The sequence below is a fragment of the Aotus nancymaae genome, unplaced genomic scaffold (assembly GCF_030222135.1).
Source record: "Aotus nancymaae isolate 86718 unplaced genomic scaffold, 86718_ANA_hifiasm-v0.15.2.pri h1tg000021l, whole genome shotgun sequence".
NCBI lineage: Eukaryota > Metazoa > Chordata > Mammalia > Primates > Aotidae > Aotus > Aotus nancymaae.
The window spans coordinates 24,180,571-24,207,265 of NW_026988433.1; the positions used below are offsets into that span (position 1 = coordinate 24,180,571).

The 26,695-nt window shown below is 46.1% G+C and overlaps 1 protein-coding gene across 2 annotated transcripts in view; it reads left to right on the top strand.

Moving 5' to 3' along the window:
- The window catches only part of SVOP (SV2 related protein), a 99,857-nt gene that overhangs the window by 67,798 nt on the left and 5,364 nt on the right, over positions 1–26,695 (top strand). For both annotated transcript variants that reach the window (XM_012469129.3, XM_064379879.1), the window contains exons 9-15: positions 1,433–1,561; positions 3,057–3,130; positions 6,442–6,518; positions 17,926–18,033; positions 21,406–21,517; positions 23,074–23,155; positions 25,476–25,565. In XM_012469129.3, coding sequence (XP_012324552.1) covers positions 1,433–1,561; positions 3,057–3,130; positions 6,442–6,518; positions 17,926–18,033; positions 21,406–21,517; positions 23,074–23,155; positions 25,476–25,565 — 672 coding nt within the window. The remainder of the gene's footprint in view (positions 1–1,432; positions 1,562–3,056; positions 3,131–6,441; positions 6,519–17,925; positions 18,034–21,405; positions 21,518–23,073; positions 23,156–25,475; positions 25,566–26,695) is intronic.

The window sequence follows — 26,695 nt, forward strand, 5'->3', positions numbered from 1 at the left end:
CTCTTAAGTTGCAAGTGACAGAAATCCCATTCAAACTGGCTTGAGTCAAAGAGAGGGATAAATACATTTCAGAGGATTCAAGCTAACTTCAGGAATGGCTGGCTCCAGGAGTTTAATGATCTCTTCATCTCAGCTCTGCAGAAACCACACTCTCTACTGAGATCTTGCCACATACTCATCATTTCACGGACACATGGATAAAACACTTTACAGCCAGTAGGCACTAAAATAAGCCTAGAGATGGTTAGTTATCATGTATGATAAATACCACAAAAATTCCTGGTAATGACAATAAGTGTTGATAATTATTAAGCTTAACTGTATGGCAGGCTCTGTGCTCCATGCATTATCATATTTATTCTTCCCACTAATCACAGGACTATAATGAACCCCTATGAGTCAGGATGATACAAGTTGCTGAAACAAAGCCCACACATTCAGCAACATAGCATGAGAGGAGCTTATCTCTCACTCACACAATAGTTCAGAATGACTTTTCTGGTTGGCAAGTGGAATTCTGGGCCCTGGTTTTGTCCAGCTGGTGGCTCTGCCATCCTCTAGGGCTTTGAAGTCTTCTACAGTCAGACAACAGACTTGCAAAAGACAAGTGGTGACTGCACATTCACTTCTTAAATGCCTTGGCCAGGAATAGTCTGCTCATATGCCATTGGCGAACACAAGTCACATGGTCTCACCTAGATGCAAGGGGAGATGGGAAATGTAGTCCCTGTCTGGGCAGCCACATCTGAAGACAACTTTGCACTATGAAAAAGGAAAGGGCCTACAGCAAATAGATGAAAGAACTCTGAACCAGATCTTCTAACTTCTAGTCTCATGTTTTCTCCAGTTTACCTGCTGTTTCAAATAGCTGTTACTCCATTTTTACAGAAATGTATTTATCTAGTCATTTGTGGTTGTGACTTCCATAGGCCTAAAAATCTTTCTGATTTCTTTCTCTTGAACTGAGTTTGCAAGATGATGCTGAATACAGGTGAGGTACAATTCCTTAAGAGATGAGGGTGAGAATTCTGATGGTGATCTTAATTTAATTCTGCCTTCACCTGGAATTCTGAAAGCAGCCCCAAGTAATAGTAATAGTAACCGTGTCAATAATAATAACTGCATTAACCCCGACCAGGCACTGCGCTAAGCACCTTGCCTGGATGATCCTGTTTAATCCTCTCAAGAGCCCTACAAGCTAGGATCTTTTGTCATTCACATTTTATGGATAGGGAAATGAAAGCAGAGACGTCAAGTAATTGTACAGGGTCACACAACCAACATAATAAACGGCAGGGCCAGGATTTGAAGTCAGGTCTCCAGAGCCCCCACCTTAAAGACCCCACACATAAATAAGAGTGCGTGGCTAGAAGTGAGTGATCTGTTCCACCCTAACCAGCCACACCTGGGTCTTCTGTCTCCCCCATCCCAGTGGCTGCCTGAAAGTGCAAGGTATGACGTGCTGTCAGGGAACCAGGAAAAGGCAATTGCCACCTTAAAGAGGATAGCGACGGAAAATGGAGCTCCCATGCCTCTGGGGAAACTCATCATCTCCAGACAGGTCAGTGCCTGGACCAGTGGACTCTGCAACGTGCGTATAGGTGTACATGCTGGGGAGCATGTGCACATAGAGTAGGGCATGCAAGTGTGGATACACGTGGGTGTGTGTACCCAGGGTGGGGTGTGCGTGTGTGTGCACATGGAGCAGATGAGGGCCCAGTAGACAGGACCTGCAAGGGTAATTTGGCTACTCCAATGTGTATTGTAACTGCCAAATTCTAAAAATGCTACCTGGAGAATTTCGCCAGTGACTTGAGAAATGTAACGTCCGCTAATGGGTCCTGTAACTACTCCTGCTTCGGTTTCGCCTTTCAGCACAGATGAAGTCTGACTAGCAAATGAGATTGATTGGCAAAAGCTGTGCAGTAAAACCACATTAGGAAGGAATGTGCTTAGATGGCGGGGATAAAACCGCACCTGATGTAGATGTTCTTAATGGATGGTGCCTCGCTCCACCAGTAACACCATCAGGAAATCCACCATGGTGAAACTTAATGAGCACCTACCGTATGTAGGCACTGGCATTGCACACGTTCAGAGAAAAGATTCAGATTTAGGGCTGCAGTTCCTGCCCTGAAGAGCCATCCAAGCGGATTGGAGAAACGTAACAAGTACCCTTAAGCAGACATCAGATCCTATAAAGAAATTACCTTTTAAAATAAAGTTCTATTTCTGATTGTTTTTATATTATGCAAGAAGAATTAAATGGTATGTCAGCAGGTTGGAAGGAGGTGTTTGGTCTGACAACACAGAGACCAGGGGACCTGCCCCAAATCTCCAGGGGCAGAGCAGGAGGGATTCCACAAGACGTGCAGAAGCCCATTTGGTTGCCTTTGGGGAGAGATCCCTCCTGTGGATGAAGGAAAGCCAGGCTGGTCTCGAACTCCTGGCTTCAAGTGATCCACCTGCCCTGGCCTCCCAAAGTGCTGGGATTGCAGGCATGAACCACCGCACCTGGCCATAGCATATATTTTTTAAAGAACGTTGTAAAGCAAAGATTTGTAAAATTTGTAAATTATGTAAAATTGGCCAATAGGTCATTTATCTCATCCATCTTTTGGTAAATTGACGTTTGGTGAATTAGTTTCTCAGCACATTAATTGTTGCCACCTAGACCTAGAACCGGGGAAGGCGCCTGTGTATGTGTGAAATGGCTGGACATGCTTTGAACTGGTTTTCTGCTCCCTGGGTCCATGAGTCTGTGCTGAGGTCTGAGGGGCCAGGACAGAGGGATCTGCTTCCCAACTCCAGGTTTCCAGGTTGGAGGGCATGAGATCCATCCTGTGGGAATCATGCCTCTGGACATGGCTGGGTTCTGGCTGGAGGGGTTGGGAGGCTGCGTCCTGTAGATTTGAGTTCTGGGTTCTCGGAGCTCCAGTGTCCTACCTGCCAGAAACCTCCCTCCCACCCGTGTGTGCACTAGTCTCAAGCCACCAGCAGGTCTCCCATGCATCTGTAGGGAAGAGAATAAACACCATGTCTTTGTTTTGAAACAGGAAGACCGAGGCAAAATGAGGGACCTTTTCACGCCCCATTTTAGATGGACAACTTTGTTGCTGTGGTTTATATGGTAAGAGCTGTTCGTTGACCACTTTGACCCCCTTCCACTCCCTGTGTCCTGTTTTGGGTTTTGTTTTAATGCACTGCACAGAGAACACTTTGATTTACAGCAGCGTTTGCAAATTTCAGTAGTTTGAACATCATCCTCCTGATTCCCGCCATAACCAGGTCATCATCTGTACGTACTTTTATTTCCTTAATCTTTTTCTTTAACTTGACTGCTTTTACTCAAGCATCTTTTAAAAGGCAACTTTATAATTCTATTTTATTGTGTTTTTTTAATTTTTGAGACAGAGTCGCCTCCCTCCACTGCTCAGGCTGGAGTGCAGTGGCACTATCCTAGCTTACTGTAGCCTTGAACTCCTGAACTCAAGCAATCCTCCCTCCTCAGCCTCCCTAAATTCTGGGACTACAGGTGTAAGCCACTGAACCAGGCCTATAACTCTACTTTAAAGGAAAACACTTTAATTTCAGGTCATAGATAGAAGGCACTCTTAAAGAGAAATACCAGAAAAAGTAACCAGTTGGATGGTTTGCAGAGGCAATGAGCCTCTGTATGTAAGAGATAAAAGGGCTGGCTGGACGTGGTGGCTCATGCCCATAATCCCAACACTTTGGTAAGGCCGAGGTGGGAAGATCTCCTGAAGCCAGGAGTTTGAGAACAGTCTGGGCAACATGGTAAAACCCTGTTTTTACACAAAATGTTTAAGTTACCCGGGTGTGGAGGCATGCACCTGTGGTCCCAGCTACTCAGGAGGCTCAGGTGAGAGGATCACTGGAGCCCAGGAAGTCGAGGCTGCAGTGAGCTGTGATCATGCCGCTGTACTCCAGCCTAGGCAACAGAATGAGACCCTGTTTCAAAACAAAAACAAAAAAGAAATGGGAGAGGGGAGGTGTTAAGGACTCCATAGCACATAAGTGACACTGGGATATAATTTAAAAGGATTGAAAGAATTGAAAGTAAACTTAAAAGGGAATTTTTCTTTCATAATATGATTGAATATTTCTGCTATGTGGCCCTGTGTGGTGGCTTACACCTGTAATCTCAGCCCTTTGTGAGGCTGAGGCAGGTGGATCACCTGAGGTCAGGAGTTTGAGACCAGCCTGGCCAACATGGTGTAACCTCATCTCTACTAAAAAAAAAAAATTAGCTGGGCGTGGTGGCAGGTGCCTGTAGTGATGAGAACCTCCTGAACCTGGGAGATGGAAGCTGCAGTGAGCCAAGATTGCACCACTGCACTCCAGCCTGAGCGACAGAGTGAGACTCTGTCTCAAAAATATATATGTGTGTGTGTGTGTGTGTGTGCGCGCGCGTATTTATTTATTCATTTATTTATACCATGTCAGTGTCCTCCCTGAGCCCATCTTGCCCCTTGGGCACCACAGGGGTGGCATGTGGCACGTATTTTGGGAACCACTGATTTGGTCAACATGGGCATTCTTTTAAGTTCCAGTTCTGATCCTGTTGGAGCTTTTCTTGAATAACAGCCATGGAAGGGAGCTGTAGACAGAAGGTGCGGGCTTGGGGGCAGCATTTGGAGAGTGTAATCACTCTAAACTCCACAATGAATTGGAATTGCAGTCATCCTTCAACCTCTTTGTACCAGTTCATGTACACAGCATTAACAGTGAACAAAATTGGCCTGGCTTAAGGCTTTGTGTTCCTTTTTAACCAGTTCTCATTTTTCCATTCACCGTTTAGCAGAGGTGCTAATTAACAGGGAAGAGACCCCAAGGTGGTCAATTACAGGAAAGAGGAGAAAAAGCTTTGATAATATACAGAACCGGGGGGGTCCGTGTTGAGAATACCCACCTTTGAGCACATGTAATTTGGTTGGGCCAACACCCCTTGAATACTGAAGCAATTAATTAGAGACTAATTTTAGTGCATTATGGAAGTCACTAAATTTGCTTGCACACATTGTAACGTAAGGAAATGAATCGCTGGCTTTTGATTATGACTGCATTTCCATATAACTATTCTACTGGATGAGAATGTTCCGGTCCTGCAAACTTGAATATTCTAGTTCCTGGGTCAGCTAGGAATTAATAAACTGTCATTCTGCTCTGAAATTTGAAAATCACATGTCTAAATTGACATGCTTGACCCAGAAGCCCTAAAAGACGTTAATGGGACTGTTTTCTTCCACAGATTGGTCCCTAAAACCATTTTTCCCCTGTTGCCATTGGGTAGAAAGCCTTGGAGGTGCTGTGTCTCTGGGATAGTATAATTCTATTACTAGAAAGATGTCCCAATTCAGACCCCAAGAAAGGGTTCTTGGATTTTGTGCAAGAAAGAATTCAAGGCCAGTCCACAGAGTAATGTGAAAGCAAGTTTATTAAGCAAGTAAAGGAATAAAGGAGTGTCCACTCCACAGGCAGAGCAGCCCCGAGGGCTCCTGGTTGCCCATTTTATGGTTATTTCTTGATGATATGCTAAATAAGAGGTGGATTATTCATGCTTCCTCTTTTTAGAACATATAGGGGAATGCCTGACGTTGCCATGGCATTTGTAAACTGTCAAGGCGCTGATGGAAGTGTAGCAGTGAGGACGACCAGAGGTCACTCTCATAGCCATCTTGGTTTTGCTGGGTTTGTAGCTGGCTTCTTTTTTTTTTTTTTTGAGACAGAGTTTTCACTCTTGTTGCCCAAGTCGGAGTGCAATGGCGAGATCTCAGCTCACTGCAACCTCTGCCTCCAGGTCCAAGTGAGTCTCCTGCCTCAGCCTCCCGGGTAGATGGAATTATAGGTATCCACCACCACACCCAGCTAATTTTTGTATTTTTAGTAGAGACAGGGTTCCACCATGTTGGCCAGGCTGGTCTCGAACTCCTGACCTCAGGTGATCCACCCACTTTGGCCTCCCAAAGTGCTGGGATTATAGTCACAAGCCACTGTGCCCGGCCTATAGCTGGCTTCTTTACTGCAACCCGCTTTATCAGCAAGGTCTTTATGATCTGTATCTTAGCCGACCTCCTATCTTATCCTGTGACAGAATGCCTAACTCTCTGGGAATGCAGCCCAGTAGGTCTCAGTCTTCATTTACCCAGCCCCTATTCAAGATGGAGTTGCTCTGGTTCAAACACCTCTGACAGTTCTTGGTCTTTCAAAGGACACAGGAGCACTTCCCTTTGATCATATTATGATGCTTTTTTACCTTCCATCTTCTTGCCCAAGGTCCCTAGTAAAGCCCCCAAAGCCCCAGTGCAGCCCAAAGACTGGTCCCTGCTGCTGTGGACACTGGCCCTTCCCAGTGGGGTAGGGAAAGGGGACTTGCGTTCCTCTGATCATTTCTTTACCTTTCTTGCTTTCTCCTGGCAGGTTTTCCAACGCATTCTCTTACTACGGGTTAGTTCTACTCACCACAGAACTCTTCCAGGCAGGAGATGTCTGCAGCAGTGAGTATCCTCGTTGTCTCTGCCAGCTAACTACTCCCATACCCTCGGTACATACACAACCATGCACACACTCCCACCCCAGGCTCTGCCCTTAAGGGCCTGGGCCTTGTACTACTTACTGTTTCTGTGGTTTCCAAGACACTCTGTAGAAACCTGGACAGTCTCGTCGCGACGGAGCTAACCTTAGCGGAGCCACATCTTATGTCAGGGTTTGGGCTCTGAAGTTTGCACCGTTCAAAGATAAACCAAGGCACATTAAAGAAAAACAGATGCAAATTTGAAAAGTGTATCTGAGCAGAGAGCGATTCATGAATCAGTAGAAAAGAGCTGAAGAAAACAGAAACAGGGAACACAAAGCAGATGGGTTGTTTCAAAGTCACTTTCCTTATAGGATTAAAATAGAGCAGATTTTCTTTTTTTTTTAATTGCATTTTAGGTTTTGGGGTACATGTGAAGAACATGCAAGATTATTGCATAGGTACACACATGGCAGTGTGATTTGCTGCCTTCCTCCCCTTCACCTTTATCTGGCATTTCTCCCCATGCTATCTCTCCCCAACTCCCCACCCCCCGCTGTCCCTCCCCTATTTCCCCCCAACAGACCCCAGTGTGTAGTGCTCCCCTCCCTGTGTCCATGTGTTCTCATTGTTCAACACCCGCCTATGAGTGAGAACATGCAGTGTTTGATTTTGTGTTCTTGTGTCAGTTTGCTGAGAATGATGGTTTCCAGGTTCATCCATGTCCCTACAAAGGACGCGAACTCATCGTTTTTGATGGCTGCATAATATTCCATGGTATATATGTGCCACATTTTCCCTGTCCAGTCTATCATCGATGGGCATTTGGGTTGGTTCCAGGTCTTTGCTATTGTTAACTGTGCTGCAATGAACATTTGTGTGCATGTGTCCTTATAGTAGAACAATTTGTAATCCTTTGGATATATACCCAGTAATGGGATTGCTGGGTCAAATGGAATTTCTTGGCATGCCAACTCAGGTAAACAAGATCCCTTCACATGGGTGGCTGTGATTCGTCCTTTTAAAAATTATTATTTTATTTGTTATTATTTTATTTGTTATTTTTGATGGAGTCTCACTCTGTTACCCAGGCTGGAGTGCAGTGGTGGGATCTCAGCTCACTGCAGCCTCCACCTCCTGGGTTCACGCAATCTTCCTGCCTCAGCCTCCCAAGTAGGTGGGATTACAGGTGGCGCTACCACGCCTGGCTAATTTTGTATTTTTTTAGTAGAGATGGGGTTTCACCACATTGGCCAGGCTGTTCTCAAACTCCTGACCTCAGGTGATCTGCCTGGCTTGGCTTTCAAAGTGCTGGGATTACAGGTGTGAGCCACAGCGCCTGGCCTATTATTATTTTTGAGAGAGTGTCTCATCCTGTCACCCAGGCTGGAGTGCAGTGGCACAATCATGGCTCACTGCAACCTCCACCTCCTGGGCTCAAGAGATCCTCCCACCTCAGCCCCCCAAGTAGTTAGGACTACAGGTGCAAAAAGAAAGAGCATGTTAGTTAAAGTTATTTATTTGTTTATTCATAGAAAAGAGGCTGAAAGGTTGCAGGCCAGGTGGCTCACGCCTGTTTAATTCCAGCACTTTAGGAGGCTGAGGTGGGTAGACCACATGAGGCCAGGAGTTTGAGAGAAGCCTGGTCAACATGACAAAACCCCATCTACACTAAAAATACAATAATTAGCTGGGCGTGGTAGCACGCACCTACAATCCCAGCTGCTCGGGAGGCTGAGGCAGGAGAATTGCCTGAACTTGGGAGGTGGAGGTTGCAGTGAGTAGAGATTGTACCCTACACTCCAGCCTGGGCGATAGAGCGAGATTTTATTGCAAAAAAAAAAAGAAATATATTTGGGGGTGAAATATTTTGATTTCCTTCAGGGTCTGCTATCTGTTGAGTGATGCTCTACTAGAGTCAAGTTGGAATTTGGTATCTTATTGCCTGGAAGAGTCTGTTTTGTCAGTCTTATGATCTTTGTTTTAATGTTACTGCTGGCAGTTGCCTAAACTCCGAAAGGGAGAGGGTATAAGAAGGAGGTGTGTCTGAGTCCCCTTCCCATCATGGCCAGAGTTCAGTTTTTCAGGTTTCTCTGGGGTCCCCTTGGCCAAGAAGGGATCTGTTCAGTAGACTGGGAGCTTAGGATTTCGTTTTTGGTTTGCAGTTAAGTTACTGTGAGCTGATTTCAGTTTGCTCACCTAGGACCCCACAACACTGGAGCCATCTGACTACAGGCCTCTCAGTTAATTTTTTCTAATAGCATTTCTTTTTTTTTGTTTTGTTTTCGAGACAGGTTCTTGCTCTGTTACCCAGGCTAGAGAACAGAGGTGTGATCGTAGCTCACTGCAGCCTTGACCTCCCAGGTCTAAGAGCTTTTTAAGGTGAATTTTCAATATAGGTTAAAATTATGGAGCGAGACTCCCAGCACTTTGGGAGGCAGAGGCAGGAGGATCACTTGAGACCAGAAGTTCGAGAACAGCCTGGACAACATGGCAAGACCCTGTCTCTACAAAAAATTTAAAAAATTATCTGGGCATGGCGGCGTGTGCCTGTAGTCCTAGCTACTAGTTGGGAGGCTGAGGCAGAAGGATTGCCTGAGCCCGGGAGTTCCAAGCTGCAGTGAGCCATGACTGCACCTCAGCAATCCAGCCTGAGTGACAGAGTGAGACTCTGTAAAAAAATAAAAATAGGCTGGGCGCAGTGACTCACACCTGTAATCCCAGCACTTTGGGAGATGGAGGCAGGCGGATCACGAGGTCAAGAGATTGAGACCATCCAGGTCAACATGGTGAAACCCTCTCTCTACTAGAAATACAAAAATTAGCTGGGCGTGGTGGCAGACGCCTATAGTGCCAGCTACTCGGGAGGCTGAGGCAGGAAGATCACTTGAACCCAGGAGGCAGAGGTTGCAGTGAGCCGAGATCATGCCACTGCACTCCAACCTGGGTGACAGAGCAAGTCTCCATCTCAAAATAAATAAATAAATGAATAAATAAATAAAATGATCATTGCAAATCCCCTAAAGAGCCCTCATGAAGCATAATACTCAGAGCTTTATGAATATGATCCTGTGCAATAATTCTCATGTGCACATTAAGTTTGAGGACCAAATTGGCTCTCCACCATGGCCACATAACAGAATCACCTGGGAAGCTTTTAAACAACGCCCAGACCCATTTAATCAGGACTTGGGAGGGCAGGTGGAACCCAAGCATTAGCAAGTTTTAAAAGCTCCCCAGATGATTCTCTTGTGCAGCTCGAGGTGGGAACCACGGGACAAAAAGAAGCTAATGCAGAGGAAAGTCTCTATGCTTTTTTATGCCTGTGCTTTTAAGCCATTCTGACTTTTAAGATAACAGTACATTCTCAGCACTGAACTCAGAGTTGGAGGATAAAAGAATCAAGTTCCTGCTTGTGTTCAGGGTTCACCCCAATTATCTTTTTCGTATTAAGGCTCTATAATCATAGTTAATAGTTTTGTTTATTGGTAGAAGGATTGAGTGAGGTAGTGGAGTCTCATCTCACTGCGGGGATGTGGGGGAGTCTGTGTTCAGACTCTGCTGATGTACCTCTATTGTAGAGTCAGTCACAGGGTTTGGTATTGACTGAGCATAGATTGCATCTCCTAAGAGTAGAATGCTTAAGCTAAGCATCCTAAGGCTTAAACTAAGGATACTGGGGAATGTGGAAACAGGGGTTAGAAACCTTTTTCTGTAAAAGATCAGGTAGTACATATTTTAGGCTTTGTAGGCCAGTTGTTTGTAGCAGGACAACAGTGGACGGTATGTTGTTAAATTGGGTCCAGCCTAAAGTTGCCTCCTTACGTATTTTAAGTTCAGCCTAAAGGTTTCTTCATACATAGTGAACTGAAACCTAACTGGATGTGTGAACAGACTGTAACCCACTCTTGCGCCAGTCACTGATTTCAGCCACTCAAAAGCAGTCAACTGGCTGGGCATGGTGGCTCACACCTGTAATTCCAGCACTTTAGGAGACAAGGTGGGAGGATCACCTGAGGTCAGGAGTTCAAGACTAACCTGACCAACATGGCGAAACCCCGTCTCTACTAAAAATACAAAAATTAGCCGGGTGTGGTGGCTCATGCCTGTAGTCCCAGCTACTCAGGAGGCTAAGCCAGGAGGATCGCTTGAACTGGGGGAGGCAGAGGCTGCAGTGAGCCGAGATGGCACCACTACCTGGCATGTAGCTCTGTTGCCAGCCTGGGCAACAGAGTAAGAATCTGTCTCAAAGAAAAAAAAGCAGTCAACTGTTCAAATCCTATTCAAATAAGGTAAACACTGAGCTGTAACCTGTCCGGCTGTTTCTATACTTCACTTCCATGTTCTGTCACTTTCCTGTTTCTGTCCATAAATCCTTGATCACTTGCAGCACCAGTCTGTCTGAACTTATTCTGGCTTATGGGCTGCCTGATTCACAATTTACTCTTGTTCAATTAAACTCTGTTACATTTAATTTGTCCAATGTTTTTCTTTTAACAATATAAATGAATGAGCATTGCTTGTGTTTCAATACAACCTTATTTATTAATGCAAATTTAAATTTTGTATCATTTTTATGCCTCACGATTCCTTCTTCTTTTAATGTCTAAAAATCATCTGAAAAAAACATTTTTAGCACATCGGTCAGGCAAAAACAGGCAAGGGACCAGATTTGGCCAGAATTTGCCAACCCCTGTTGAAAAGCTCTGTCTTATTCCTGGGTGGGAAAGTAAAACTATAGAACGAGCCCACAGCTGGAAATTAGGAGACCTGGGTTCCAGCACCAAGTACCTGTGTGACTTTGGGCAAGTCATTTATTGAATATGTATTTTCTACATGCCAGGTACTGGTCTATGTGTCAGTGTCCAGGAAAGCCGGAGCTGGACAGAAGTGAAAGCAGTGAAGGAAAATTTCATTTAGTAGCAATTGCAATAGGAAAAGAGAGACCTCAGTATAGAACTGGGTTCCTTTCTGTATGCACAAGTATTCAAAGTGGGGATTTATAGCCAGGGAGCAGGGTCGGGGAGTCAGCAGATGGAAAATTACTAAGAGGAAATGCCGAGGATAAGATGATTTCTGGTTAAATCGACTTGATAAAATTATTGCTGGGCCAGGCTCACACCTGTAATCCCAGCACTTTGGGAGGCAAAAGTGGGAGGATTGCTTATACTCAGGGGTTCGAGACCAGCCTGGGCAACATAGTGAGACCCCATATCTACAAAATGTAGAAAAAATTAGCATGCCTGTGGTCCCAGCTGCTCAGGAAGCTGAGGCAGGAGGATCACCTGGGTCCGGGGACGCCAATGCTGCAGTGAGCTCTGATCACGTCAATGCTGCAGTGAGCTCTGATCTCACCACTGCATTCCAGCCTGGGCAACAGAGCAAGGCCCTGTCTCTAAAAATGTAAATAATAAATAAATAAATAAAAAGATTGTTGCTGAAGGCAAGTATAGGGGACGAAGCATATCTTTCCTTCTACTCATGCTGGTTTTATGACTGAGGCCCCTATGACAAAAGACATTAAGAAGACAAAAGCATATGAACTTATTTAATCTAAGTTTGGTGTAAATAAGACACAGGAGCCTTCCTAAGGAAACAAAGACCTGAAGAAATGGTTAAGCCTGAGTATTTTTGTGCTAGATTTGATGAACAATGGAGAGTCATAGAGAAATAGGATAGGACAAAGAGTGTGTGAGCTAGTGGTGGGGAGGTCAGCAGGGCTTGCTCAGATTCTTCTCTGTCCCTGTGTCTTTGGAGATAAGTATGTTCTTCTCAGGGCATAGGCAGGGCACCTCTCACCTGACGGTTTTATGATCTGCTTCAAAATGGTCATAAAATTGCCGGTCACAGTGGCTCATGCCTGTAATCCCAGGACTTTGGGAGGCTGAGGCAGGCAGATTGCTTGAGCTTGGGAGTTCGAGACCAGCCTGGGCAACGTGGTGAAACCCTGTCTCTATCAAAACTACAGAAACTTAGCAGGGTTTGGTGGCATGCATCTGTAGTCTTAGCCACTTAGGAGGCTGAGGTGGGAGGACCGCTTAAGCCCAGGAAGCAGAGGTTGCAGTGAGACAAGAGTGCACTACTGCACTCCAGCCTGGGTGACAGAGAGAGACTCTGTCTCAAAATAAATAAATAAATAAAACAAAGTCAGAGAATCCTTCCCGGGTTTTATGACCTGCTTCAGGGATGAGGGGCAAAGGAAAGTCAGAGGCACCTTCTCCACATGCTGTTTCTCTAATTCCTTTGGCATAAAATATTCAATATGCCAAGGTGCAGTATTTGGGGATTGGTGTGTCCTGAACCCCATCACAGGCCAGGGTGATATCAAACGTGGGGCATGAAGAGTTGGATCAAAAATATCAAAGGCATGCATTTTCACTATACTCATTCAGCAGTATCTTGCCAAAACTAGATAGAGCCCAAGGGTGAGGATGAAATTTAAAAAAGACTCAGAGAGTCTGACAAACGTTTGATCAAAAAGGGGGGTTTTGGCTGTGTGCGGTGGCTCACACCTATAATCCCAGCGCTTTGGGAGGCCAAGGCAGGCGGACCGCTTGAGGTCAGGCATTCGAGACCAGCCTGGCCAAAATAGTGAAACCCCGTCTCTATTAAAATACAAAAATTAGCCAGGCATGGTGGCATGTGCCTGTAATCCCAGCTACTCAGGAGGCTGAGGCAGGAGAATTGCTTGAACCCAGGAGGCGGAGGTTGCAGTGAGCCGAGATCACACCACTGCTCTCCAACCTGGGTGACGGTGTGACAGTCTCTCTCAAAAAAAGAAGAGAGAGAGAGAGTTTTTGTCAGCTGAACATGGTGGCTCACACTTTTAATCCCAGCACTTTGGGAGGCTGAGGTGGGTGGACCACTTGAGCTCAGGGGCTCAAGACCAACCTGGGCAACGTGGTGAGACCCCGTCTCTATAAAACATACGTAAATGTAGCCTGATGTGGTGATGTGCACCTATGTTCCCAGCTACTCAGGAGGCTGAAGTAGCCTGGAGGGTGGAGTGTTGCAGTGAGTCAAGATTGTGCCACTGCACATCAACCTTGGCAACAGAGTGAGAACATCTCTCAAAAAAAGAAAAGAGAGAGTCTTTAGAATACATCAGTGAATTCTAATAACAAAATACAAATATTTCTCCCCTGTGGGCTTATATTTGGGGGGAAGGGCCTACAACAGCATAATGAGAAATTATATAGTATATTACAAGGTAATAGATGAGTTAAAGGAAAAATTTTAAACAAAAGGTAAAATCATGCCTCTCATACAAATATAAAATGAATACATGACTAAGGTTTTAGTTAACTCATTCATTAATAAATGAATCAATTAAGAATTACTGAAAGTGTGAGTTTGACCTATTTGCAAGCTGACAAGTTAGCCTTTCACAGTTCCCACAGGTGCTAGCTGAAGGCACAACACTCCTGGGTCAGAGACAAAGGACTATATTACTCATAGCAATTGCAGTAGCCAGAGTATCAGCATTTTCCTACACCATTTCCTTAAGCCCCGAATCCCCCAGGGTAACATGAAGAGGGGCGGGCAATACCTACAAAAGTACTGAGTTATGTAACAAGAGAAGAACCCTGAGCTTAAGGAACCCCGATCTTTTATACTAGACAGTAAGCATTCCTGTCCTTTGCTCTGGAGAGAGATATTATATCTTCGAAAGCCATAATTAAACTACTCTTTGTACCAAGGGGAGACGTTCTCTTTCTTTCAAGGCTGTTTGCTAAACAAATAGCCTTGAAAATATAGTCCAGGGCCAGGCACAATGGCTCATGCCTGTAATCCCAGAACTTTGGGAGGCTGAGATGGGCGGATCACCCGAGGTCTGGAGTTCGAGATCAGCCTGACCAACATGGAGAAACCCCATCTCTACTAAAGATGAAAAAAAAAAAAAATTAACTAGGCATGGTGGCACATGCCTATAATCCTAGCTACTCGGGAGGCTGAGGCAGGAGAATCACTTGAACCTGGAAGGCAGAGGTTGCGGTGAGCTGAGATCATGCCATTGCACTCCAACCTGGGCAACAAGAGTGAAACTCTGTCTCAAAAAAAAAAAAAAGTTGGGCACTCATGAACATAAAGATGGCAACAAGCCCAGGTGTGGTGGCCCACACCTGTAATACCAGCAATTGGGAGGCAGAGGAGGGAGGATTGCTTGAGGCCAGGAGTTCAAGACCAACCTGGGTAATGTGTCAAATCCCCATCTCTACAAAAAATACAATAATTAGCTGGGCCTGGTGGTGTGTGCCTGTGGTCCCAGCTATTCAGGAGGCTGAGGTGGGAGGGTTGCTTGAGGCCAGGAGTTTAAGAATTCAGTGAGCAGTGATTGTGCCACTGCCCTCCAGCCTGGGTGACAAAGTGAGACCCTTTCTCAAAAAAAAAAAAAATTAGGAATGTAGGTCAGAGAAAGGGGCAGTAGTTCGAGTGAAGTTTTCAATAGGGTGGTCAGCTTGGCCTCAATGAGAATGTGAAGTTCAAAGAAACACTTGAAGGAAGTGAGGAAATTGATCATGGGGAGGGATCAAGGGCAATCTAGGAAGAGAGAGCAGCCAGTGCAAAGGTCCTGAGGCAGGCACATGCCTTACTTGCCTAAGGAACAGCAAGAAGATCAGTGTGCTGGAGTAGAGTTAGTGGGGCAACAGAGGAAGAAGTAGAAGGTGGGATCAAGGATGTGTTGAGTGCCAGATGATAGAGGGTCTTGAAGATTTTTGAAGGACTTTGGCTTCTACTGTGTGTATCATGGGAGGTCATTGCAGAGTTTTAAGCAGAGGAATTGACTTAGGTTTGAAAAGGATCCCTTTGACTGAAGTGTTGGAAAGAGACCATGGCTGGTGAGGAGGTCAGGGGGGAAAAGTGGCAGCAGTATTACTGCTCACCCAGCACAGTAAAGTCAAACATCTACACTGAAGTTTGCAGTGGGAGAAAGGAGAGTGTTTATTTGCAGGGTGCCAAGCAAGGAGAATCAGGCAGTTCATGCTGAAGATCTGACCTCCTGGGTGACTTTCAAGCAAGGGTTTTTACAGGCAGGGTACATTTCAGGAAAGCAGCAGTTACAGGCAAAGTCACAGGTCAATCCATGGAAGCCGTACATTGGTTTGGCCCCCAAAATTGGGATATCTTGAAGAGCAGGGGGACTTACAGGTGGCTTTAGAGATTCTTTGGTTGAGAATGTGAAGCTTTTTCAAGAACTTGAGGTCAGCAGGAAGGAATGTGGGCGTGACTCTCTCTAGGCCCCTCAGGAAAAGATTTATAATCAAGGGCAGTGGTCAGAGTTGGGTTCTCAGTTCTCCCTTATCTGAGGTCTACTCAATGGTGGTCAGCATCTTCCATCTGGTGGGGTTCTAGGTTTCTGAAACCGACTCAGGGACGTATGTTAAGATGTCATCTTTGGTTTCTGTAAGGAACCAAACATCTCGTGGCTCTAACCTCCTTGGGTGGCTATTATTTTAAGGTATTATTACCTTCGTGTTTATTAAGTTCTTAAGTTACTTCTCAAGGCTAGCTAGGTGCCTGGAATTTCCCTTGAAGGGATTCAAGATTTTCCTTTATTTCTATGTTTCGGGGGGTGGGCAGAAGACTTGAGACGGGGTTCCTGCTCTGTCTCAGCAGTGATGAAATCTGGCCAATCCTAGTCTAATATATTGTGAAAGTTGAACAGACAGGATTTGCTGATGGGTTGGCCATAGGATACAATAAGAGAGAAGAGTCAAGGAAGCCTCCGGGGCTTTCTGCCTGAGCAACTGGAAGGATGGAGATGCCACAACTGAGATAGGGAAGGTGTAGGTGGAGCAACTTCGGGGGACACTCACCCTCTCTGAGCCTTACCTGTTAAGTGGCTGCTTCAGATAGGTTATGTGAGCCCATTTTGACTGCTATAACAAAATACCTTAGACTGGGTAACTTAGGAACAACAGAAATTTATTTCTGTCAGTCCTGAGGGCTGGGAAGTCCAAGATCAAGGCACCTGTGGAGTCAGTGTCTGGTGAGAGCTCTCTGCTTTATAGACAGCATCTTCTTGTGGTATTCTTACATGATAAAAGGGGCAAACACTGTGTCCTCAGGTGGCAGAAGGGCTGGGGAGCTCCCTTTGACCTCTTTAATGAAGACACTAATCCCATTCATGACGGAAGAACCTTCATGACTTAATCACTTCCCCAAAGTCCCACCTCTTAATACCAACACAATGGAGGTTAGGTTTCAACATTAATTTTGGAGAGACACATTTCAGACTACTGCACCTCTATCTTTAAGAGACTAGTCCCATAGTTTGAGAGTAAAGCAAGGTCAGGAAGGGAGCAATGTAGCATTCATCCTTCTTTATTAACTCTGCCTGGCCCAGGGATGAAATCTTGTTTCTATCAACTCTTTGGCCACTCACTGGGTTCCACTCCAATTCACTTTCAATGAAAAAGTTAGGAGGAGATGGTGAGGGACAGGAACAGATGATAAGCATGTATTAGTTATCTATTGCTGCATAACAGCATTACCACAAACTCCTGACCTGCAGAAACTATGAGATGATAAATGTGTGTTGTTTCTTAGTGGCCTGAGACAGCACACACTTATCATCTCATAGCTTCTGTAAGTCAAGAGTCCAGACACAACTTAGCAGGGTCCTTTGCCAGGCTGCAATCAAGGCATCAGCCAGGACTGAAAGACTGGGTTCTCATCTGGAAGCTCAACTGTGGAAGGACCCACCACTCCACCTATGTGGGTTGTTGGTAGCATTCAATTCCTTGTGGTTGTAGGACTAAGAGGTTCAGATTCTTGCTGGCTGTCTGCTGAGGCTACCCTCAGCAACTAGAGGCTGCTCTCTGCTACTTGCCACTGCATAGGCCACCCACATGGCCACTTGCTCCTTCACAGTCATCAAGGGACAGCATGAGAGACAGTCCTGCCTGATGGGCATTTCAGTTCTATGTAATGCAATCACATACATCCTGTCACCTTTGCTGTACTCTATTGGCTAGAAGCAAGTCACAGGCCCCGCCTACACACTCAAGGGGAGGGGATTACACAAGAATGTGACTACCAGGAAGTGGGGATGGGGGGGCCACCCTAGAGTCTGTCTGCCACTAAAGCGCCTACTACGTGCTGATTCTGGGCTAAGCACATTCGTACCCACAGCCCACTTTCATTCTCTCAATCTGCTTTCATGGTGCTTTTATTTGCTCCAGTTTTATGAAGAAATTCACACTTAGAGAGATGAAGCTGGAGCATTACTGCTTGGTATTCAAACCTGAGTCTGTCTGTCTCTGAGTCTGGGCTCTTCCTATGGCGTCTAAATGGAATCATCCCAGAGAAGGAGGTATGGGGAGCAGGAAGGTGTGATTTGAGACTCTGTATATGACTCTCCCTCTCCTTCTCTCTCCCAACCCCAGTCTCCAGTCGGAAGAAGGCAGTAGAGGCAAAATGCAGCCTGGCCTGTGAGTACCTGAGTGAGGAGGATTACATGGACTTGCTGTGGACCACCCTCTCTGAGTTCCCAGGTAAGGGACCTATGCAAGGCGAAGCTGGGGCAGGCAAGCCTGAGAATATGGCAATTGTTCAGCCGGTGACTCTGTCTGCCCCACCTGGAAGCAAATCCCATTTCTAGTCAGCCATGGACTTTGTTTTTCAATCCTTAACTATAAGTTGTCAAGAACTGTGAAGAGGCTGAGATTTTACCCTACTTAAAGGCTGTGAAATTAAGCTGCCCAATTTCATGCATGCTGGCAGAAGACATGAGACTCCTGGGTCAGAGACAAGAGTATTATAGCAAGCAGCTTGAGTGTACCTTGGTGACTGTTTCCCTTGCCCCCAAGTCCCACAGGGATGATGAGGAAGGACCCAGGTGGAAGCTATACATGCAATGGATTTGCAATGCAGCTGGGGAACACCAAGCTTAGGGAGCCCAAATATGATTTTTATAATGGTCTGCTAGAAACCTCCCCAAGGGAGACATCATCTGTATTACACTGGACAATAAGCAAACCTGCCCTTTGCTCCAGAGGGAAACAGTATCTCTATCTTCCAAGGCTGTTTGCTATACAAACTACTCTGACATGGTAGCCTGGACCCAAAGGGCAGCTGGTTCCTCTGATCATAAGATGTGTAGCAATATGAGAGACCTATGGAGAATCATCCTCCAACACCAGGCACGCTGGAAAGGAACAGTAGAGTGTCAAAAATCCAAACTTGCACATGATGCAAAGGTGATCTATCTTTTTTACTTTAAGAGGAATAATTATTACAACTACAATAATATCTAGTACTTATTGAGCGCCTATTGTATGCCAAGGACTGTTAAATGTCTTACAGATACAATCTCATTTAATCTTGTGAAGTCGTATAGTTATTCCCATTTTACAACTGAAGAAACTGAGGCTCAGAGTGGTGACATAATTTGCCCAGTGTAGCAGAAACTGTTCCCACAACATACAACTGCCAGGATTCTGGGCCTGAAGACTCTCTCAGAAGGAATGAGAAGTCTCTGTATCTAAAAGCGAGCAAAGTAGAAGGACATGCCAGGGAGTTAGCACCTGGGAGCAGCCTTTAGACAATAACTGTGGGATTTGGTGGACAAATATCCCAGTGTCCTTGCCCATCAGCATGAAGACTCCAAGGCACATGCTCTATGCTGGCTTTTGAGTCCCCCAGTGGAATTCAGCAGCAGTCGCCCACAGTGGTGACTTCCTCGATACCCACCTTTTGACAGTTGCTTTCCTTTCCCAAGTTTACCTCCCACTTCTCCTGCTGGCCCTTCCTTGGATTACCTCCCAAGTTGATGCCTTGTACTTACATCCTTGTCCCAGGGTTTGCTTCTGGGAAAACCCAACTATGATACTGAGTACGCTACAGCAGGCAGGGCTAAGAGCTGTGCTCTCACCCTAGAATCCAGAGTCTTCAGTCCGATAGTGCACTGCCTATCTTTCCTCTAAAACCCTTTCCCACATAGCTCAGTAGGTAAGAACGAAGGCTCAGAAGTTAAACTCAGCATTTCCAATCTCCATTTCTGTGACTTTAGGGAAGTCACGGGATTTCCCTCTCTGGGATCCCCTCCCACAACAGCGTGGGAGCTCTCTCTACTTCTCTCTTTCTCTCTCTGTCTAATAAATTGCTCTCTGGAAAAAAAAAAAAAAAAAGGAAGTCATGTTATGTGACATTTCTGTAGCAGGAAGCACTCACTATTTCTGTGATTTTACCTCTCTGAAACTCAGATTCTTCTTTATTTACTATGTGTATTGTTTTATTGTTCATTGATGTGTCCCAACCTCCTAGAACAGTTCCTGACACACAGTAGGTGCTCATTAACTGAATAACTGTGGAAAAATGTATTCAATAAATTAATAGTATTTATTTTAGAGGATCGTTTTGATGATTAAACAAGATTATGGATGTAAAAATGGGGCTGGGCATGGTGGCTCACACCTGTAATCCCAGGGCTTTGGGAGGCCCAGGCAGGCAGATCACCTGAGGTCAGGAGTTTGAGACCAGCCTGGCCAACATGGTGATATCTTGTCTCTACTAAAAATACAAAAATTAGCTGGGCGTGATGGCATGCACCTGTAGTCCCAGGTACTCAAAAGGCTGAGGCATGAAAATCGCTTGAACCCCGGAGGCAGAGATTGCAATAAGCCAATGTTGCACCACTGCACCCCAGCCTAGGTGATAGTGCAAGACTCCATCTCAAAAAAATTTAGATATAGATGTAAAAATGCTTAGCTCAAATTAAATTATTATTATTACTAATAAGTATTGTGCTATACTGCCTCTACTGAGATAGAGTGTTATTTTTTAGGCCCATTTTGTAGATGAAGAAATTGAGGCTCAGAGGAGATAAGGGACTAGCCCAAGACCACACGGCAAGTTAGAGGCAAAATGAGGCATTAGAACCCGGGTATTCTCCTGCCTGGATTCAATGAATGCCACCATTCAGGCTCCTGCGGGTGCCTGGATTAGTTATCTATTGCCAGGTAACAAATCCTCTTGCAAATGTAGTGGCTTAGGACCAGGCGCAGTGGCTCACACCTGTAATCCCAGCACTTTGGGAGGCTGAGGTAAGTGGATCACAAGGTCAAGATTTAAAGACCAGCCTAGCCAAGATGGTGAAACCCCGTCTCTACTGAAAATACAAAAATTAGCCAGGCACGGTGGCAGGTGCCTGTAATCCCAGCTACTCAGGAGGCTGAGGCAGGAGAATTGCTTGAACCCAGGAGGCAGAATTTGCAGCGAGCCAAGACCACACCATTGCATTCCAGCCTGGGTGACAAAGCAAGACTCTGTCTGAAAAAAAGAAAAAAGAAAATGTAGTGGCTTAAAACAATGCACACTTATGATCTCACACTTGCTGTAGCTTCTCTGGGTGTTCTACTTCAGCATATTTCATGTGGCTGCAATCAAGACATTGGCCCAGGGTCTGCAGTCTCATCTGAAAGCTCAGCTGGGGCAGGATCCACTCCCATGCTTACTCACGTGGTTGCTGGCAAGATTCCATTCCTTGAAGGTTTTTGCACTGAGGGCCTCAGTTCCTTGCTGGCTGTTGGCCAGGGACTACCTTCAGTTCCTTGCCAGGTGGCCTTCTCCATCAAAGCAAATACATGAGAAGAGCCAGGGAGAGAGAACACCAAGATGGAAGTCACAGTCTTTTATCACCTGACCTCAGAAGTGACACACAGTAGTGTGTCAGAAGACAGTACACACAGTACTGTCTTCAGATGGCTGAAGACAGCCATCACTTTTGCTGTCTTCTAGTCATTAGAAGTGAGTCAGTAGGTCTTGTCCACCCTCCAGGGGAGGGGATGATACAGGCTGTGCCACCAGGGTGGGGGGCATTGGGAACCACATCGGAAGCTGCCTACCCCTCCCCGCTCCCTTTCCAGGTGTCCTTGTGACTCTGTGGATTATTGACCGCCTGGGGCGCAAGAAGACCATGGCCTTGTGTTTCGCCATCTTCTCCTTCTGCAGCCTCCTGCTGTTTATCTGTGTTGGAAGGTGGGTGTCTGCAGGCCTAGTTGTGAGGATGGGCACAGGTGGAGGTGTAGGTGCAGGCCCAGGTGGAGGTGCAGCCCCAAATGTGAGTGTAGGTGTAGGTGTGGGTACAGGCATAGGTGTGAGTGCAGGTGTCTGTGTAGGCCCAGGTATGGGTGCAGACCCAGATGTGTTTATAAGCCCGAATGTGGGCACAGGTATGGGTTAGACCCAGGTGTGGGTATAGGCCCAAGTGTTGGCATAGGTGTGGGTTAGGCACAGGTATGGGCATAGCCCCAAGTGTGGGCACAGGTGTGGGTTAGGCCTAGGTGTGGGTGCAGGTGTGGGTACAGGCCCAGGCATGGGCATAGGCCCCAGTGTGGGCACAGGTATAGGTGCAGGCCCAGGTGTGGGTGTTGGCCCAAGTGGGGGTGCAGGCCCGGATGTGGGTGGAGGCCTCAGTGTGGGCACAGGTGTAGCTGCAGGCCCAGGTGTGGGTGCAGGTACGGGTACAAGCCCAGGTGTGAGTATTGACTCAAGTATGGGCGCAGGTGTGGGTACAGGCCCGGATGTGGGTGGAGGCCCAAGTGCGGGCACAGGTGTAGGTGCCAGCCCAGGTGCGGGTGGAGGCCCAAGTGTGGGTACAAGTGGGAGTGCAGGTGTCAGTGCAGGCCCAGGGGTAGGTGCTGATACAGGTAAAGGTGTGGGTGCTTACTAGGACTGAGGCTCATGGCTGCCTCACAACTGAATCAGGCCCAGGGAGGGGGCCTCTGATGGGAGTTGTCCGGGGCGGGGGAAACTTTGGCCCCAGTTTTGCTCTAATGATGCCAAATTTAGACTTTTGACATCATCTCCCAATGAGAGCATACATGTAGCTATTTAATATATGTATTAAATGATCATGTATATGTTATGTATATGAGCATGATCATGTATATGTTAAAACTGTTAACTTGTTCAATGTAAATATTTCAAATAGACCCCGTTTTAGCATTTCTCCATTTTTCTATTCGCCAAGAGCCTCAAAATATAGAAATGGCTTATGACTCTCTTGATCTATGAGAGGCCCCAGACCATACCCAGTGAGGAATCTGTGGGCCATCTCCTGGTCTGAGGAAGCCTGGGAGATGTAGCTTTGACCCTGAAATGTTGGTGTTCTGGGACATTTGTGGGAACAATGGGACAGAGGGTTGGGATCAGAATTATCCTAAGAATACTGAATAGTGGTTTACTTTCCCCAGCTCAGCTGGCCCCTGGCACAGTTCCTGCTCCACCCCCAGCCAAGTTCTTGTCTGAGCTTTCCATTATTTATACACTTCTCCCTAATCTTGCGCCTGTCCTGGGCACCACAGATGTTTTCTTCTCTCAGCCGAGTACTTTGAAGAATGATGAACTTGTAAAAGCATGCCTGTCAAGATGGTACTGAAAAATGTATGCCTACATGCCTGTATCAGTGAGCGTCAGGGAGCGGTAACCTTTGCCGATTGCAAGGGCGTTAATACTGCCTGGGAAGATAGGACTAGGCTGAAACAAGCCGACAGAAAAATATGTCATTATCTGTCTTTATCCTCCTCCCCTAGAAATGTGCTCACTCTGTTACTCTTCATTGCAAGAGCGTTTATTTCTGGAGGCTTTCAAGCGGCATATGTTTACACACCTGAGGTAGGAGGGGTGTCTGGGAGCTGCTGGGGAACGGGCGGTGGGGAGAAAGTGGCTGGGGGGATGCTCTGCTTCCAGAAATCATTGAAAAGAATGAGGTGGCCCTCGCAGAGGGAGTGGATCGTGAGAGAATTTAGGTATTCTGATTTTTTACAAAGAAAATATATTTCTGTATTGTTTATGTAATTGAGTGAATTAAAATATTATATATAAATGCATATGGTATGCACTCAAAACGTATGCCCTGAATAACTAATCACTCCTGTAATCCCAGCACTTTGGAAGATCAAGGCGGGAGGATCACTTAGACCTGGAAGTTCGAGATCAGCCTGAGCAATGTAGCAAGACCCTCTCTCCAAAAAAATAAAATAGAAATTAGCCAGACTGTGGTGGTGCACATCTATAGTTCCAGCTGCTCCGAAGGCTGAGGCGGTAGGGTCACTTAAGCTCAGGAGCTGAAGGCTGCAGTGAGCCATGATCACGCCAGTGCACTCCAGCCTGGGCAACAGAGCAAGATCGTGTCAAAAAAAAAAAAAAAAAAAAAAGAATGAGGTAGATGCCTATGTATTGATGTGGATAGGATTTTAAGACACACTACTGAATGGAAAAGGCAAATTGCAGAATAATATGTATTATATGATACCATTTATGTATTTTTAAAATGCTATTTCCATATGTATATATTTTAACATATCTGGGAATACACATTCCAAAGACATCCCTAATAGTAGGGTTCTATGGGGAGAATTTTCCTAGCAAAGAGAGTGGATCACGAAAGAATTTAGGTATTTTGATTTTTACAAAGAGAATATATTTCTATATTGTTTATGTAATTGGGTGAATTGAAATATCACGTATAAATGCATGTGGTGTGCACTCAAAAAATATGTCCTGAATAAGTAAGTGAATGAAGATGCATGTGCTATAGATAGCCACAGAAAAAGCTAGAGGAATATACGTCAAAATGTGACAAATCTCTTGAGTGCTGCGATCCTGAATGAGTCGTATATTTTCCTCTTTATATTTTTATTCTTCGCAAGCTTTCTGCACTGAGCATCTCATTTATTAGAAACATGCCAGCTAATGTAACAGAGAACTCCCAAAGTGGAGTGTTTTGACACAAGAGCAGCTTGTCGCTTATAAAAGAGGTCAGGCCAGGCACAGTGGTTCACGCCTGTAAACCCAGCACTTTGGGAGGTCAAGGCAGGCAGATTGCTTGAGCTCAGGAGTTCACGACCAACCTGGGCAACACAGTGAAACCCTATCTTTACAAAAACTACAAAAATTAGCTGGGAATGGTGGCACATGCCTGTTGTCCTAGCTACTCAGATGGGGCCGAGGTGGGAGGATCACCTGAGCCCAGGGAGGTAGAGGCTGCGGTGAGACATGATTGTGCCCCTGCACTCCAGCCTGAATGACAGAGTGAGACCCTATCTCAAATAAATAAGTAAATAAAATACTATAAAATAAGAGTCCAATATGGGTGGCCTAGATTGGGGGACAGCTTTCCTTCTCCAGTGATCTGGGGACCCAGGCTCCTCACATCTCGTGCCTTTCTTATCCAGGGATCTCACCCCAGGGGATATTTGGCAATGCCTGGGAATATTCTGGATTGTCATAAGGTAGCAGGGGGAGGCAGAAGTGCTACTGGTATCTTGTGGGTAGAGGCCAGGGATGCTGCTAAGCATCCCACAGTGCACAGCAGACCCTCCCCACCATGACAAAGAATGAGCCACCCCAAAGCATCCATAGTGCCCAGGCTGAGAAGCCCTGCCTTAGGGCCATGGAGTCCTCCTCCCAGCCAGAAGACAGGGGAGGGGAGAGGAGAAAATGCACTCTTCTTAATGACCTTGGTCTGGAAGATATACAATCCCTTCTCACTTTGCCTAGGGAAGAACGAGGCACGTGGACCCTACTGGGTGCAAACTGAGAGACTGTAAACATTTCCATCTCTCTTTATGAAATTCCTTGAAAGCCCGTGACCCAGGCTTCAAGGTGAACTCGTGAAAAGAAGATAGAGAGCAACACCTGAGTTCTGAACACATGGCAGTTCCTGGTGGAAGAGTCTTTGGGGAGCCCCACCCTCGGATAGGGAAGACCCTTTCCTGGGTTCCCACCCACAGCTCGGCCTCTTGCCCTAGTTCTGAGTTGAACCTCCCATGCCCTTTGGGGCAAGGATCCCTGTCCCTTAACGGCATGACCAACACGAGAGGGATTTGCCCTGACTCCGGGCTGCCCCTGGGGTTGGTCCCATCAGCCTGGAGCTGGAGCAGAGGGAGGAACCTGCATGTCCCCACGCCCACATCTGTCCCTGGTGTTTCAGGTCTACCCCACGGCAACACGGGCCCTCGGCCTGGGCACCTGCAGCGGCATGGCAAGAGTGGGTGCTCTCATCACTCCGTTCATTGCCCAGGTAGGTGCTGCCCCCAAATACAGAGGGGTGGGGGGTGACAAAACAACGCACAGCCAGCAGTTACTACATGCCGACCGACCACAGAGCCCTCGGGGTGCATTAGCTCATTCTATCCTAACAGCACACCTCAGGACAGAGGAAATATTGCCTGTAGGTGAGAAGACAGAGGCTCAGGGGCTAAAATGACATGCCCACGGTCATGCAGTGGAACGTAGACAATCCAGGAGTCAAACCAGGTCTTCCCTGTGGAGCAGATCCTTGGGCTGCCTTATGATTTGCTTAAAAACAATTTGGATGAAAACCAGTGGGCCATGGTAAGCGAATTAATGCAAGAGCAGAAAACCAAGTACCGCATGTTCTCTGGGAGCTAAGCACTGAATACACATAGACATAAAAATAGGAGTGGTGGACACTGGGACCTCTAGGCTGGGGAGGAAGGGTGGGAGGCATGGGCTGAAAAAACCACCTATTGGGTACTGTGCTCCCTACCTGGGTGATGGGATCATTTGTACCCCAAACTTCAGCATCATGCAATATATCCATGTAACAAACCTGCAGTTTTGTAACAGACCCATTAACCTATGACAAAAGCTGAATTTTTTTTTTTTTTTTAACAAAAGGAAAGAAGGGTTGGGTACTGTCTGGCTCACGCCTGTAATCCCAACACTTTAGGAGACTGAGGCGGGTGGATCACTTTGGGTCAGGAGTTCGAGACCAGCCTGGCCAACATGGTGAAACCCCCATCTCTACTAAAAATACAGGGATTAGCCAGGTGTGGTGGCAGGTGCCTGTAATTCCAGCTGAGGCACAAAAATCGCTCAAACCCAGGAGGCAGAGGTTGCAGTGAGCTGAGATTGTGCCACCACCCTCCAGACTGGGCAATGGAGTGAGACCCTGAAAAAGAAAAAAAAAGGAAAGAAAACAAGTAGGCCAACACGATTTAGTGGAAAACAAATATGCCTGTTCCTGCTTTTCGAATTAGATCATTAGACGACAGTGCAGAATTCTGCAACTCTTCATGTATCATGGAGCATTTCTACCTAGGGATCTTAGTAAGTCTTTGCTTTTTGCATATCCAGTTTTCTTCTGTTTGCATCACTTTTTTATTGAGATAAATGTCACATAACAAA